Source organism: Psammomys obesus, unplaced genomic scaffold (genome assembly GCF_907164565.1).
Source record: "Psammomys obesus unplaced genomic scaffold, mPsaObe1.curated_primary_1811, whole genome shotgun sequence".
In the NCBI taxonomy this organism is placed as follows: domain Eukaryota; kingdom Metazoa; phylum Chordata; class Mammalia; order Rodentia; family Muridae; genus Psammomys; species Psammomys obesus.
In genome coordinates, this window is record NW_026585587.1 from 3,523,775 (window position 1) to 3,539,878 (window position 16,104).

General features: G+C 42.8%; 1 protein-coding gene across 1 annotated transcript in view; it reads left to right on the plus strand.

Moving 5' to 3' along the window:
• Catspere (catsper channel auxiliary subunit epsilon) overlaps window positions 1-7,879 on the plus strand; it is an 83,754-nt gene extending 75,875 nt beyond the window's left edge. The window contains exons 21-22 of the mRNA XM_055609923.1: window positions 6,084-6,137; window positions 7,726-7,879. Coding sequence (XP_055465898.1) covers window positions 6,084-6,137; window positions 7,726-7,879 — 208 coding nt within the window. The remainder of the gene's footprint in view (window positions 1-6,083; window positions 6,138-7,725) is intronic.
• The last annotated feature ends 8,225 nt before the right edge of the window (window positions 7,880-16,104 follow it).

Genomic DNA, 16,104 nt, shown 5'->3' on the forward strand with positions numbered 1-16,104 from the left:
CTATGAAGAGACACCATGACCACAGCAGCTCTTATAAAGGAAAGCATTTAATTGGGGCTGGCTCACAGTGTCAGAGGTTTAGTCCATTGTCAATCATTACAGTGGGGAGCATGGTGCTGGAGAAGGAGCTGAGAGCTCTCCATCCAGGTTTGCAGGCAGCAAGCAGGAAGAAAGAGTGAGCCTCTGGGCGTGGCGTGGGCTTCTGAGACCTCAAAGCCCACCTCCAGGGACACACCTCCTAATCCTTTCAAATAGTGCCACTCCCCAGGGTCCAAGCATTCCAGTCGATGAGCCTATGGGAGCCATTCTTAGTCAAACCACCACAGCTTGAATTTTATTTTATTTTTTAAAGAAAAAAACTTTAAAGGTGTGGTGAAAGAAAAAAGAAATAATCAGTCTAGCTGTCTACCAAGAGATGGATAAAGAAAATGTGTACATATACACAGTAGAGTTTTATTCAGCCATGAGAGCAAAATTAATATCATTTTCAGAAAAACAAATGGAGCTGATGACCATCATGCTGTCTGAACTAAACCAGACTGAGAAGATAAACAGAATATGTCTTTTTTTCTTGTAGCTAAAATTTAGATCTAAAGAGAGAGAGACATAAAAGTAGAGGTGGGGGTATTTGGGGAGAGGAAGATACCAACTGGGAACAGGGAGGGGGGACAGAGAGAGCAATGTGATGATGACTATGACGGAAGTTCATGATATTCATGATGAAGATTGTCATGCTAAAAAGTATGATATTATACAATAAGTACAAGCTAATAGTTAAAATAAAAACCATAAAGAGACTAAGCGAAGCTGAAGAGAAGATGAGTGGATTAAAATAACCACAACAACAAAATCTATTACAGTCCATATCATCATTTCCTTGTCCCAAACAGCTCAACGTCCAAGGAACAACAAAACTTAACTTCTCTTATGATAACGTAATTATACTTAATTAATAAAAAAAAAAAATACACTTACCCTCTGGAGTGGAACTAATCAGTCTTATCCCATCTAGTGCCAAGTTCAAATTCTCAAAAGAATTTTTGTCCCTCCTTTAGTTGTCATGATCTTGACTTCATATTCTGCACCACCTACCACCGACACACCTAACACGTGTAATATATGAATAGGAGAAATGGAAAAAGGGAAAAGTAAAGGTTAGTCGAAATATAAATAATATAGAAATATAGACACACACTGTAGTTGTTTGTGTGGAACAGGGTCTCTCTACGTAGTCCTGGCTAGGGCAGAGATCTTCCTCTCTCTGTATCCCGAGTGCTGTGGTTAGGCCACCACGCCCGGCGCCCCGTCCCTATGTGCTGTATGGCTGTTTAGCCAGCACCGAATTTTGTATCCTGGTAAAAGATGTTTTTAGTCCTATGGAGTCAAAGCGCTTAACGTGGCCTACGCACATGTGCTCTGGGTTATAAATGAAAAGCTGGGTGACTCCCAATTCTGTCATTCTGGCAGTAGGATTAAAAAACTGCTTACTGGGGCTGGAGAGGTGGCTCGGAGGTTTAGAGCACTGGCTGTTCTTCCAGAGGTCCTGAGTTCAATTCTCAGCAACCACGTGGTGACTCATAACCACCTATAATGTGATCTGGCGCCTTTTTCTGGCCTACAGACACACATGCAGGCACAATACTGTATAAATAGTAAATAAATAAGTATTTTTTAAAAAACCGCTTATCTTGGCACTGGCTTGTAGTATCACATCACTGTAAGAACTCTGCAATTCCCCTGGTAACCTTTTGTTCTGGTCTGATAGCTCTCATTACTATATAACTTATTATCCGAACCAGAAGCTTGAAGAGTAAAATGAAGCTTTATTAGTATTTATACAAGAACAACAGGTAGATACCAAGCATGTCCTGGTGACCAGCAACAAAAGAGTAGTATTAATCTTTTAATACAAAAGATGTCTTGGAAAAATATCTACTTCTCTGGGAGAGCAATGAATTCCATGCATACCAGCTCTTCGCCTTCTAGTTGTATGTTCAGAAGCAGTCTTGTTGGGACAACGTAATAAAAACGCATGGCACTCAGGGTGCCTCTGTCGAGTGCTTCAGGCTAAAGTTAAATGAAAAAGGCAAATTCAAACCCAAGCATGTCACAGGAAGAAGGAACCACTGTCCTCTACGTGATAAAACCAGCCACCGCCAGGTAGCTGTCCAGTGCCTCTGGATGAAGGCACCTGCAGGCTGATTCAGACGGGCGGCGGCTGCTGCTGCTGCCGCTGCTGCTGCTGCTGCTGCTAAACTCAGTGCTTGGTAGTGGCAGTATCCCAGTGGGCCTGGATAAAAGAAAATGCAGGCTCTGGAAGCCACCCCAAGCAACATGGCCGTGCTACTCATGACCCTATGCATAAGCACTTGGATAGCTGGGGAAAGGTGCTACAGGGCAGTCACAGACAAAGGAAGAGCCCCTTCTCTGGTGATAAACTAGTCACATGATACCCAAACGTTTGAATAATCCAGAATCTTATTGAGGGCTCCTACACAGGCTCCCCTTAAATTTCTTCTCATCCGTTTTTATTTCTTGCAAATCGGCCCTTATGTATCTCACATTCAGTTCCTGTCCACAATTATGGCCTTGGCCAACATCCTCCAGGAACAATGAGGAAACCATCTACATGAAACATTGTACAATGGGAGGCCTGTTCTTGTTTTCCCCTGAACGCACAGTGATCTGCAAAGCTCTTTCCTGTTTTTTCTTTACACTCAGTGGAGCCATGAAGGCCTCCCAGCGTCTGAGCAAATGGGAGCTATCAACTGTTCAATGCATGTGAGGCCATCTTTATGCAAATCACTTGCACTTCAGGACAGAAAGATCACATCTGGCTTAGATGTTAGACATAACGCATGTGTAATAATAACCAGCCAAGGTCCCATGGTCACTCGGTGCTATGGGATCAGGTCAGGAGAGCCAACCATCAGCACTATTTGAATCACCTGAAGCATGCAGGAAAGCTCTCTCTTCCCTGAGTTCCAGGGCATATATATGCATATATGTATATTTATATATATGCATATATATTTATATGCATATTATATCTTACATGTGCGTGTATGCATATATGTAAATGCAACCACATTTGGATGGACTTTTCTAACTATGGATAATATATAACATATACTTTATATATATTTAGAGAAATATATATATTTTAGAAGAGGCATCCAGTTGTGGTATATGTTATCTCCAAAATCCAAAGTGGATAAAAATAAAGCAATAGCAGAACGATAAAACAAGATGATCCTTTTATCTGGACATGCTCTGAGGGAACAAGGACTTGTCCTTCATCCTCAAAGGCCTATCATGTGCCCCCACCCCCGTGTGTGGAATTTATCTCTCTTATGTTACCCAGGTATCACCACCTGAATTTACACCTTACGTCACCACTATAAGGGATCAAGATCATGTCCCACGGGGTACTGTCCAAGACCAAGCTCTCTGACAGGCAGTTCGTAGAGTGGAGGTAGTCCTAGGGGACAAACCGTTCTGTTTCTCTCTGCCTATGAGGCTGGTGGAACACTGAGGAGAGAAATGTTTTTGTCAAATGAATGGCTGCTTACTGGCTATGTGTCTATGATTACACAACCCAGGGAAGAGCCTCTGCTGAGCTCATGAAAATCTCACCGGCGCCCCAGATTCTCCAATCTTCTGAGGAGTTCCCCAGATGACCTGGGGAGAGAGAGGCAGTTAGCGGTTTGCAGCTCAGCTTCCCCAGGAAGCAGACGTAGGTTTCCTCAGAGGTGGTCTGAAGATCGCCAGCTTTAGAGAGGGTGAAGGAAGTAAAACTGGGGAAGGGGAGGAAGCAGGAAGTAAAACTGCAGCTCCAGGGAGGCCTTCAGTTGATTCCACAGGGAGCGCTGGGCCGGGGGTGCCTGGCAGAGCTGTTCTGAAAAGGGGCAAGGTCTTTGTACCTCTGAATCACTAGCCTCTGGGATAGACTTCCTCCAAAAAGGGGTGTGACTTTGGCAGAAAAGTCCTGGCAGACATTGGCTCCCTTCTGAGGAGGAAACAAACCTAAAAGTCGATCTCCATGACACGAGCTTGGCAGTGTCTCCACTGCGCTCACGTTCTATGAGGGCCCTACTCCAGGTATGCCTCGTTGATTTTATTCATGTATCTTCATTTGCTTACTTATCTGCAATTCTGGAACTGAGCTGAGGCCTCGCACATGCCAGACAAGAAGTCTACCACTAAGCTTCAACCCCATCCCTTGTCATAGCAGCCAAAGAGGGTCCACAGTCAGCTATCCATATCCAAAGATTCATTCCAGCCCAGTCATTTGAACAGCATTTTCTCTGATGGGAACCATACTTTTTCCCTCTAATTGTAAATCCACTTGGCCTCTAGCAGCATCCCTTTCCTGGAACCTCAGGACCCTACTCAGCTTCTGACACCGATGTGATCCTCAGTGCTGTTGTGAACAGTTAGTTCCTCCTGGGTGCTGCCTGAAGGTGGAAGAGAAACTCCTATCTAATAAACTGACCCCAGCAGCCCTGTGTAAACAGTCCTTACACTTTGTCACGCACGATTGCTGTTGTCGACCTGAGAGGATCTAGTCACCGAAGAGATGAGTCTCCGGTCACGTCTGCAGGAGTTTTATTAGATTAGGCTAATTGAGGAAGGGAAGGAGAAGAGCCACCCTAAAAGTGTGGGCAGTACAATTCTACCAGCTGGGGTCCCACCTGGACAAAAAGGGGGAAGTGCACTGAGCACCAGTGACCGCCACACCCTGATTCATCACGTGGGTTCAGGTGACCAGCTGTCCTGCGTCCCTCCCCCCACCACGATGGACTATACCGAAGCAAACCCTTCCTTCCTCGAGTTGTCTCTCTCAGGTGTTTGGCCATAGCAATGAGAAGAGTTAAGACAGATTCATGCCTGTACAATAAAATAAGGAATTTCTGATACCACAGACTTAATTCGATAAACATATTTTCCATATACTTGCCCTGTCGGTTTCTGAAAGACGAATGTCAAAGCGTCTGGTTAAAATGAGGGCCTTGTCTACTTCCTACGTCAGTTTTGGTGCCGTGTGTTGGGGAGTTGTGTCTGTTTTGAGACAGGGTTTCACAGTTGAGTGAGGCTTAACCTCGAACTTGCCACCGCCTGCCTCAGCCTTCCCAGTTTTGTGATTATCTGCATGTCCTACCAGGCCCAACCGACTATGTCTTCTGTCACCGAGCAGTGACCCTTTCAAGTTCTGATCACACAAAGCAAAATTCAGAACTAACCAAATTGCCAGTCTGTTTGTAAGTAGTCAACAACCCCTATCTTCATAGCTTCTGAGATGTTGGGTAAAAGCCCTACTGCGCTGGTAAAAGCCCTTTCTTCTGTCTTCTCCCCCACAAAGGTAGATAAAATTGTTCCATGAGTGTTTATCTAGCCACATCTTGTCTCATTCAAAGCAAGATGCTGAGCCGTGGGACTCGGTAACTTTGGAAATGATGGCACCCATCTGCCAAGCTCCTAACCCTCTCAGCTTCTTGAGGGGAGCCAGCCTCCTTCAGATGGAGCCTAGCCCTCTAACTCGGAAAACTCAGAATCCAGATTCCCAGTGCTGCCACTCAGACAACTGCAGGCCTCCGCTGGTTGCCTAGACCACCGTGAGCCTCCGCTCCCTCGTCTGCAAGGGTTCTCACGAGGCCTAACACAGTGTGTATCGGCATTCTGCACAACCCCAGGCACACAGTAGCACATGCTCAGATAGCACCCATCTTCCGTGAACCCGGGGCTCAGTATGCAATGCTTAACTGTGGAGTACTTCTGAAGATGCTGATGATTGTTTGTTATTATTAAAGTCATTGTGACCGTTGCCTTGGAAACTGCTACCCAGAGTGTGTAATGCTGTGAGGACAGCCTGGTTACGCTGACAAGCTCTGAGGAATCTCACGGTAGCCTAAGGATGCACCAATGGGAAAGCCATCATAACTGTCCTGTTAAATACATCCCTTGTGTCCTCGTCAAGAAAATGACACCTTAATAACATTCTATGTGATCTGACTGTTACCATAGAGGTGGATATTTTAAACGCATCTAAGTTAATCTGCAACATTACCTTTTCTAATTTGCAGTTTCTGTAACCTAACAGCTATTTTTGCGATTGAGACCTTTGGAGTGATTCCCAGGTAATGAGCAGTACCTAACGGTTGCCATTTGTATTTGTTTGCTTGTATTTGTTTCCTGTTTTTACTTTTTTGAAACAAAAATCTCCTAACCCAGGCTGGCCTGGAACCCCTGATCCTTCCACTCAGCACAATGCCTAGTAGAGAGAAGATGGGTCCAAGAAAGAACCATCTGCTTGGCCATAGAGGAGAAAAACAAAAACAAAAAAACACGAAGATAACTGCAGGCCCAGAGAAACTGTAAAATTACAACACATTGCTCTAGTCAGACATTAAAACCCCAAATATATATATTAAAAAAAAAACACACACATGTCTGGACTAAGAAATAATCTCTCCTCATGGGAGGTACCTCTGCAGAATCTAGCTGAAGAGGCCTGAAGGACCCTCAGCAGACAGTAGCTTCCAACACACACATACACACATGCACACACACACACACACTCTTACACATTTACACATTCACAATCAAACACATACCCATGCAAACTCATATACACATGTTCACCCATGCTCTCACAGATACACACACACAAAGACACACAGACATTGACACATGCCCTCACACACATCCACAAATGCTCAGTTACCACAAGCCATTTAACCAGACCCTGCGCCTGGAGGGGTGGCTCCCCTTACTCTGTAGCCTGAGGTGGAAGGAGTGTTTAAGCCCAGGAGTTCCAGGCGAGCCTAGAAGGTCTCCCTAAGGCCAGGCCTCTCTGAGTGTCTCCTTCTCTCTGAACTTCCAGCACGTGGTGGCACCATCTTCATGGTTGGCAGTTCTCGTTCTTTCTTTGATTCCTGAAATGCTACATCTTACCAATTGCCAAGACAAATCCGGTGTAACTTTGAAATGTATCTTGGACCTAACCAGGTCTCTCCATTTTTCACCCACATCATCACTTACAAATACCCTAAAGCTGGTTTACACACCCCTCCCCGTTCATGCTTCACACTAAGTCAGGATCCATCCTGTTAGGCACCATGAAACTCCCTCTTGTCCTTTGCCTAAACTCCACACACTCTACTTACTGTAAGCTTTTTCTTATCTGATGCATGCCACCCTGGTTTTTTTTTGGGGGGGGCATTGTTTGGGGGAAGGTCTTTTTCTTTTTTTCCTTTGCTTTTGTTACCTCAGGGCTGCAAAGCAAACGAAAGGCCTCATTCCTGGTAGACAAGGGCCCTACCACTGAACCACATTCCCACGCCCGCACCTCCCTCTCCTCATTTCCAACCGTGCTGTCCGGCTCTGGTGTCCCAGTCACACAGAAAGGCCATGGGAGGACCTCCGGGCTTCTTCATGCTTCCACAGCCCCACACATACTCTATTCAGCCACAGTCACTTCCTCCTCCACCAGGCTTGACCAGCTGACTCCCACCCACACCAGCTTCCCTCCCGGGCACCACTCCACAGAATGTGTTCATGCTTCCTTTCTCTCCTACTGATCACTCCAGTCTCCCTGGTCAGCCTCGAGCATTTGACCATGTTGGGGACAGATGCGAGCTAGGTCTTCAGTGGGACTGAGTACCTTAACAGGCAGAGCGTGAAAAATGACTACTGATGATGTCTTTGTTGTTGTTTTTATTCCAGCCCGAGTGTCTACCTAGTAGCTTCCTTTCTTTTTGTCCTGATGATCACGTTCATCAGCATTCTAGTTCTGAGCTATTTCTGGTACATGAAGATTTATAGACAGTTTATTTTTGAGCCACTTCATAAGCCTCCTGGAAAACAGAAGAAGAGTTAGGAAAACTGAGTTAACTCTGGCTATATATATGTATGTAGATAGATACATAGATAATGCATGTATACGTAATTATATTAAAACTGTATTTGGCTAACAAACATTAAATATAAGCTCATACTATTATTAAATTCAAGATCTGAAAAAAGTTCTTAATTATGCCCCCACATAACATATATTATTGTGTATGTTATTTTTTCTATTCATCTTAAGGACAACATATATACTATTACATTGCATTTAGAAAATAAAAATCAGTTACCTTTGGCTATTATGATACTTCCTAACCATGAAAGTTTTGACAGAGAATAAATGTGTCAGATATTATTATTTTATTGGATCATATGGAACCTTATGTAATTGTAGTTAAGGACTGAATAAATGCTTATTTCATTTAAGTCATCTGTTTTTAAATGGATTTCAGAGGTTTTTCTAGTGGTGGGTTCACATAGGAGTCATAAAAGTTACATAGAAGGGGGCAGCATGGGCTGGAGAGATAGCTCAGCTACTGAAGGCTAGGCTTTCAACCAAAAATACTGAAATGGGCAGCTAAAACTCTAAATTTTAATTCTGTTTTATCCTTTGGTTTGCATGTTCAAAATAAGCTTAATTTGTCCAAACTGTATTGTAACTTTTAAAAGTTAAGTTTTTTTTTTATGTGTATGTGTATGTGTGTGTGTGTGTGTGTGTGTGTGTGTGTGTGTGTGTGTGTGTGTGTAAAGATTATGCTGTCTGGGAAACAATGCTGATGTGGACCCTGGTTCTTACTGTACCAATTAAGAATGAAGTAGCAGCTGGGAGATGATGGCACATGCCTTTAATCCCAGCACTCAGGTGGCAGAGGGAATCCGATATCTGTGAGTTCGAGGCCAGGCTGGTCTACAAGTAAGTTCCAAGGCAGCCAAGGCTACACAGAGAAAGCCTGTCTTGAAAAACCAAAAGACAAAAGAAGGAATGGATTGGTTCCCATTACCCACATGGTGACTCATAGTAACTCCAGTTCCAGAGGATCTGATACCCTTTTCCAGCCTCTAACAGCACTGCACAAAGGTGATACATAGACACACACACACAGGTAAAACACCCATACACAAGAAGGAAAAGAAAGAAAGAATTTTTTAAAGGCTTAATCCCATTTCTCAGGAGAGAGGCAGAGCAGGTTGATGAGAAATCCACAGTAATCCTGGGCTACATAGTGAGACCCTGCTTCTTGACAAACAAACAGAACCCAGTAGCCTAGGGTGCTTAATTGCAGCCATCCCTGCCTCCGGTTACGGAGCAGCAGTGACAGCGTGGGCAGCTGCCAGCTAAGACTTCGCTGATCGCTGTCCTTTCTGTCTCACCAGACTGGCGGTTGTCAGCGGCTTACCAAGTCACTCCAAAACAAAAGACGTCCAGGCCAAAACATAGCCCTCGAGTTTTCCAGCTGTGCTATCTGTTTTTGCTTGTTTTGTTTGTTTGTTTGTTTGTTTGTTTGTTTTTAACAAATACCCCAAATTGTTAGATTTTACCAAAGAAGTCTCTGGAGCCAGATGCTGGGGTGAAAGCGTGCTAGGTCAGAGAGGCAGAGAAAGCACCCAGCTGACCTATCTCCTCAGCTGATATCTCGAAAGGCAAAAAGAAGCTCTCCTTCTCCTCTCTCTCTCTCTCTCTCTTAATTTTTCAAGACAGGGTTTCTCTGTTTTAGCTCTGGCTGTCTTGGAACTCACTCTGTAGACCAGTGTTGCCTCGGAGTCACAGAGATCTGCCTGCCTCTGCCTTTAGAGTTCTGGAATTAAAGGCATGTGCCACCCACTCCATGCTGTCTCAAAAATCCCTCAAATGGAAAGTCCCTCCCTTCTACTTCCTGTGCATCTCTCTAACCATCCTCCTGACTTCCTCTTACTGGCTATGGTTGTCTCCTATGTTCACTCCCTGTCAGCTGATTGTTTGCTCCGCCTCTTCACCTATGGCTGACTTTATTTAACCCGTTTACAATAAGCAGAAAGCTCCTGGATGAAAGGTGTGTGCTAGGGCTGAGCCACACCACAGCTAGAAACCGTTTTTTCCAATAAATAACACTATTTCCGGGTTCGGTGTGATCAAAATCCTGAAATACTACCTCCTTTTTGTCTAAATAAAAAGAAAGATTTTAACTCTGACACAGTAAAACTATTACAGTAATGAAGCTATTTCTGCCAAGCTTTCTACAGTGACCATCTTGGTTATACTTGGCAGTTTTAGGATTAAGTATTTTTGAGTCAAAAGTTCTGCAAAATGTTTATGTCAGTCTCATAGGAACTCAGCAGTTTCAATGTCCTGAGCATATTGCAGTCTGAAGCTGATCTTTGGGTGGTGTTTTTCAGCCTAGTGGCAAGGCTGGCTAGGTAGAACACAGCAGCCAACCCGAAGGTGTCCACTGTGTGCGCAGAACCTGGCGGCAGAAGAGGCATAGGGCAGTTTTCCCAGTGGTTAGTGTTACCACAATCAGATGGGTTCATCCTGCAGGGCCCCATCATCTTCTTGGAGTCCTCAATGGTTACCATCAGGAATGGCGGAAAACTTAAACGTGTTAAATGCCATAGTCAGCAGATGCCCAAAAGGTTTAAGAACCACAGTGTACTAAGTACATCTGAATCTACAAACTTTGTTCCTAGTCACCTGCTTCAGACTCAAACCTGAAAACACACACAGGAGGCTAGAGGACTACTAGTACCATGGCAGAAAGTTTATATAGATATAATGAGTTTATAGATTTTGAGATAATATTTATACCTTGAGAAAAATTCTAAAGAGTCAAATGAAAAACAAAAGATTATGAGATTGGTGGCAATAGATTAGTCCCTTATTTTTTTTGTTTTCCTCTGTCCCATGCAAGGGGGCTCTTCTGATATGAGAAAGAGATTTGGGGTTTTCATTTAACAAGCATGCATGGGTTGAGAGAAGGAGAGAAGGCTCCAACCCCAAAGCCAGCTTTCATTTTTAACTGCATTGGAACCACATAAAGACCATTTGCCACTGATGTCTTTAGAGGGCAGCAGAGACAAGCTGGAGGTGGGTGATGTCGCTTGGCCAGTTTACTCTTTTTCTTGGGACGTTTTCTCTTGATGAGCTGCCATTTTCTTCAGATATTTCACTTGTCCAATTGTCTCCGGATTCCCTAGTTGGATGCTTTTATTCTCCTGGAAAGACAAAAATAGAACCCTGCCCCAATCCTAACTCTGGGAGCAGGGAGAGGGGGTTCCTCTTTAGGCAGGTTATATCTTTCCTAGGGCAAAATAGCTTTTGGCAACAGAAAAAGTATTAATCTTGCAATTAAAATTTTTTAAAAAAATTCTTTTGAAAATTTGAAACTATGCCTTCGTATGTGTGTATAAATATACATATATTCCCCTTTCTTTTCATATATAAACTCAAGGTTTAAGTGTATTTATTTTTAGATAACAAAGAACAATCACTTTGAGTTTCAGACTGCCATTTGCAAGCAGCTTTTAAATTTAAATCACTAATTCCTATATTTCTGCCTCTGCCTCCCAAGTGCTGGAACTAAAGGGGTGAACCGCCACCTCGGTATGGATTCCTATTAACAGTTATTCTCATAGGGTTATCCTGGTTTAATTTGGTTCTCCACTTCCCCTTATTTTTTAGTGTTAGGGGTAAACTTTCAAGTTTTTCAAATGTGTAATCTATCATTCTTGCTGATTAAGTCTAAATTTGTTCCCTGGCAAACCTTAATATTCTAGTCTTAATTAAACATGATGCCAATGTGTCCCCTATTTTATTATTTTCAGATGGTTTGTCTGTCTTACCTGTATGAACCACATAAAATTAGATGTTTTTGCTAAGTTTTGCTAGGTTTTGCCATTTCCATTGACGCCTCCCATGACCAGATATCTTTGCCATTTATCTGCCAGTTAGTGGATTTCCATTTTGACGTCCATAGAGTTATACCATTGCACACACACCATGAACTGGAAAAGATAGAGATTTTCCCTTTTGCTTTCCTAGTTGCCTGTCTTATAGTCAATAGTGCTGTGCTGATTTGGAGGTTTCTTCCTCAGTATTGGCTATTCCATCCCCCGGTCCACAGGCTGCCGCTTCCCATTAGTATTGATTCCGTCAGTGGTTGAACCATCAGTAATCCATGCATTAGCCAAATGCTGTGACAATTCCGTTAGTCCCCACAGTTCAATAGGTGCCTCTTTATGGGGTACGGTGAGCAGTTTAGGGATGGGGATTATAAGCAACTGAGCTCTTTACTCAGGGTGGGAAAGCTACCACATGCTGGTCATTAAGGAACTCCAATAGGTACCAGTTCCACCCTAATACCTTTCCTTCCATAGCTAAGCCTTCGAAAGACTCTACCTTTGAACCATGCAGGCCATTATTGTAAGGGGTGCCCTTATGACCATAGGGTGGTTGAAAAAATTACTGAATATAAGGTCCTCCATGCCTCATAAAATGTCCAGATTTGTTTCTCAAACATAGTATTTAATCTTCGCATAGGGAAAGCGTTTGCAATAAAAGTCAACAGGCAAATGTTGGTGGACTCCCTTTTGCTTTATGAAGAGTCCCCAGTTGTCAGTTTACCAATAACTATGATTCATAATTAGGGTATCATCTAGTTCAATTATTGGTCAGGGTTGCATGCACAGAGATGAGCTTACTGGCAATTGCAAAATCTGCTCTTCATTCCTGTCCCCAGTGGAAATTAGTTGTCTTTCTAGTAACTCTGTAGAGGGTTTTTATAATAACCTGTAAATATGGTATATGATTTCTCTAGTGGGCAAACATACAAATTAGGAGCTGTATCTGAGTTTTGTCGCTTGGTGGTGGGATTAAAGACATGTGCCACCACTACCTTGTTCACTATAACTGTAGAATTTAGAAAACAACTAACTTATAGAGATTCTCCTGTCTCTGCTAACACTGAAGGCATAGGCTACCACCACCTTGCTCAAATATTTTATCTTACTTCCAAATCACTCCAACTCTTAGAGATTTTGAAAAGAAGTTTGAACTGTAGTAACACTTTGAATTTAATACCAAACAACAAAAACATCCTTTTTATTTAAGAAGAAAACTCAAAAAGCTGATGTCCAAGATGGCATGGGCCTCATGGCAATCTACAGTCTAACATTCTAACATGGGATTAGGAGACACGGTTTAAGAAAACCCATTTTTCATTTCATGCCAATAAGGAAAGTATGCCTTTGGTAAATTATTTTAAAATATAATATAATATTTTTATTTTTTTCAGGCCTATTTAACCCTTTTAAAGATAGGAAAGTTGGTACCTTTGAAAGACCAACAGCTTCACCTCCCCCTGTGGGGGGAGCAGCCTTATTAGGCCACAGAGGAAGACAATGCAGCCAGTCCTGATGAGATCTGATAGGCTAGGGTCAGATGGAAGGGGAAGAAGACCTTCCCTATAGTGGATTTGGAGAGGGGCATGGGAGGAGATGAGGGAGGGAGGGTGAGATTAGGAGGGATTGAGGGAGGGGGCTACAGCTTGGATAGAAAGTGAATAAACTGTAATTAATATAAAAAAATGAAAAAGAAAGACCAACAGCTGTTGTGTCCTGCTTATGTACAACCTGAATGATCTGTGACTGTTCTTGATAGTACTTTCTAATTTTTCTCAGAATCATTATTTTATAGTTTGCTTCTGAGACTGGAGGAATGTTAATCTTTTTGTTGCAACAAATCATGTCCCCATAAATTCATGGTTATATTAGTCACATATGTTTTTAATTTTCCTATTTGTCCTCCTGGCCCTATATACTCCAATTATTGTTGTGGTGGTTTTTCCTCCCAGCCCTAAATTCCCAGAATAATGACTCATGAGATTCAAAATATAATTACAAATACCTAGGCCATATAGCTAGGCTCTTCTCTGACAAGCTCATATCTTAAAGTAACCCATTTTACTAATCTACGTTCTGCCATGGGGCTGGTTACCTCTGCTCAGGTACCAGACATCTGTCCTCCTCACATCTTGCTGGGCAAATCTCTTGTGCTTGGCTCTATCCAAAAATCATTTCTGCCTGCTAGATTTCCCACCGTCTACACCATTCTGTGTAGGCCATGGGTTTGTTTGTTTGTTTGTTTACTGACAGGTGATGCTTCTATACAGACATAAAAGATTCCTTCTACAACCCATCTTGTACTGTTTTACCAGAGATAAAGCTCCAGTCCCTAGAAGCTGAATATTTACCTCCTGGGAGACCAGTCTGGACGCCAAGATTTTGGTGAAATTATTGTTACATTTGTTCCTGTGTCTTACTAAACTTTCAATTTTAATGGCATTTATTTTTTATTTTTAGCTTTTGTTCTTTGATCACTTATAACAGTTTGCCAAAATACTTGTTTTCTGGTCTCTCCTGAATTGTTTGTTTTATCTACTAATGGTGTTCTGTCCTTGAGAGAGCAGTGTAGTTTTTAACAACAGGCATTATATCTTTTAATTGCTCTGTGAACAAGTCTCTTTGATGCTTACAGGGAACAATTGAACTGAATTTGACATTGGGGCCTGTGGGAGACCGCTTAGGCCATTTACCAATGGCAAAGGTTACCTTCCCTGTCCCATGTAGATCTATATTTCAGTGCTGGCCTTTGCTATACCTTCTGCATACTCTGGAAGGCTGGGGCCTTCTTTTGGGTTATATCATTTAAAAAAAAATGTTTCTAGGAACACCTTGCCTTTTCAACTGACCTGGCTTACCACAATTAAAACATCTGACATTTTTTATTTTTCTTAAAACTTTTAGAAATTACTTCTTCTATCAGAGTAGCAACTTAAGTGTGAGATCCAATAGCAGCCATGTTTCTAATCCATTTATCTATTGGTGCTTATCTTGCCTTTAAAGGCCTACTCATTATTTAAAAAAACCAGAGATTCAATTAATATTTGTCTGACTTCTGAATCTGATATTATTCTATTTACAGATAAAGTCAATCTGTACAAAAAAAAAAAAAACAAACAAACAGTGAAAACTTCTTTTGGGCATTGTATAATTTTAGCAAATGATTCAGACCTCTTTCCTGGTTCTTCAGCCTTATCCCAAACATTTAAAGCCCTTAAACTGAAAGCCCCTCCTTTCTACTTCCTGTCCATCTCTCCATCTGTCCTCCTGACAATTTTACTCTCTATTGTTTTTTTTCTGTGTTTACTCTCTGTCAACCAGTCGATTGCATTGCCTCTTGGCCTATGATTGACTTTAATCCTGTTTACAATATCCAAGCAGAAAGCACTTGGATGAAAGGTGTGTGCTACGGCTGAGCCACACCACAACTAGAAACAGGTTTTTCCAGTAAATAACACAATTTTGTTGTTCACAGTGTGATCAAATATCCTGCAACAGCTATCTCTTCAGGTAGCTGGAGACTCTGAAATGAAAAATAACTATCTCAGAATCAACTACCGAGGCTGCATGTTATTCTTCAGAACTGGCTACAAATGCAACTGAAGCAGTCACTGCGGTCACCCAGTACCAGCTGATCCACCAGAGCATGTGCCATAGGGAGCCAGGAGGAGCAGGGGATGACCTCCCCAGATATTCCCTGGGATTGGTCAGAAAGAAGATTGGTAACTCGTAAAACATAATTCATTCTCCGTGTGGACTGCTACCTCAGTGGAGGTGATAGAGGCTACAGTCCACACGACAGGGCAGGCATGCTTTTGTTCATAGCGGTGGGAGTGTATGGCTGCCACTGTTCCCATCTCAATAGATCAGGAAACAAAGAAAATGAGATGGAAGTGGAGCCAGGTTGTTAACCTGCCCTCCAGAAATTCACTTCCTCCAGCGAGGCCTAATCTCAGAAGGGTTCCACAGCGTTCTAATACAGGGCCACCAAGGTCAAACTCATGAAGGACATTTCCCACTCAAACTAAAACACTGTCCTAGGTGGCCAAGAGGACCTGCCTTCCGTTGCTCGTCCACTCATGTAGTCATTCCCTTCACATTGCTCAGCATAAGCAACGGGATACAACAGAAGCTAGGCCAGGCCATTTCTGGCATGTGGCTTCCTGCTCAGTTGTCGCCTACTCTCGTTTGCCTCAGTTGTTCTAGGACAGTCAGTTACCATGTCAGGAGCAGCCTTACAGAGAGGCCAGAAGGTGATAAATTAGATCAACATGGTGAGCTTGAAAGCCTATCTCTAGTCCTCAATCAAGCCATCATGCGGAGGGCTCTACTGACATAGTGGGCCACAAACCAGAGACTTGGTTAAGATACACTCACTCAAAC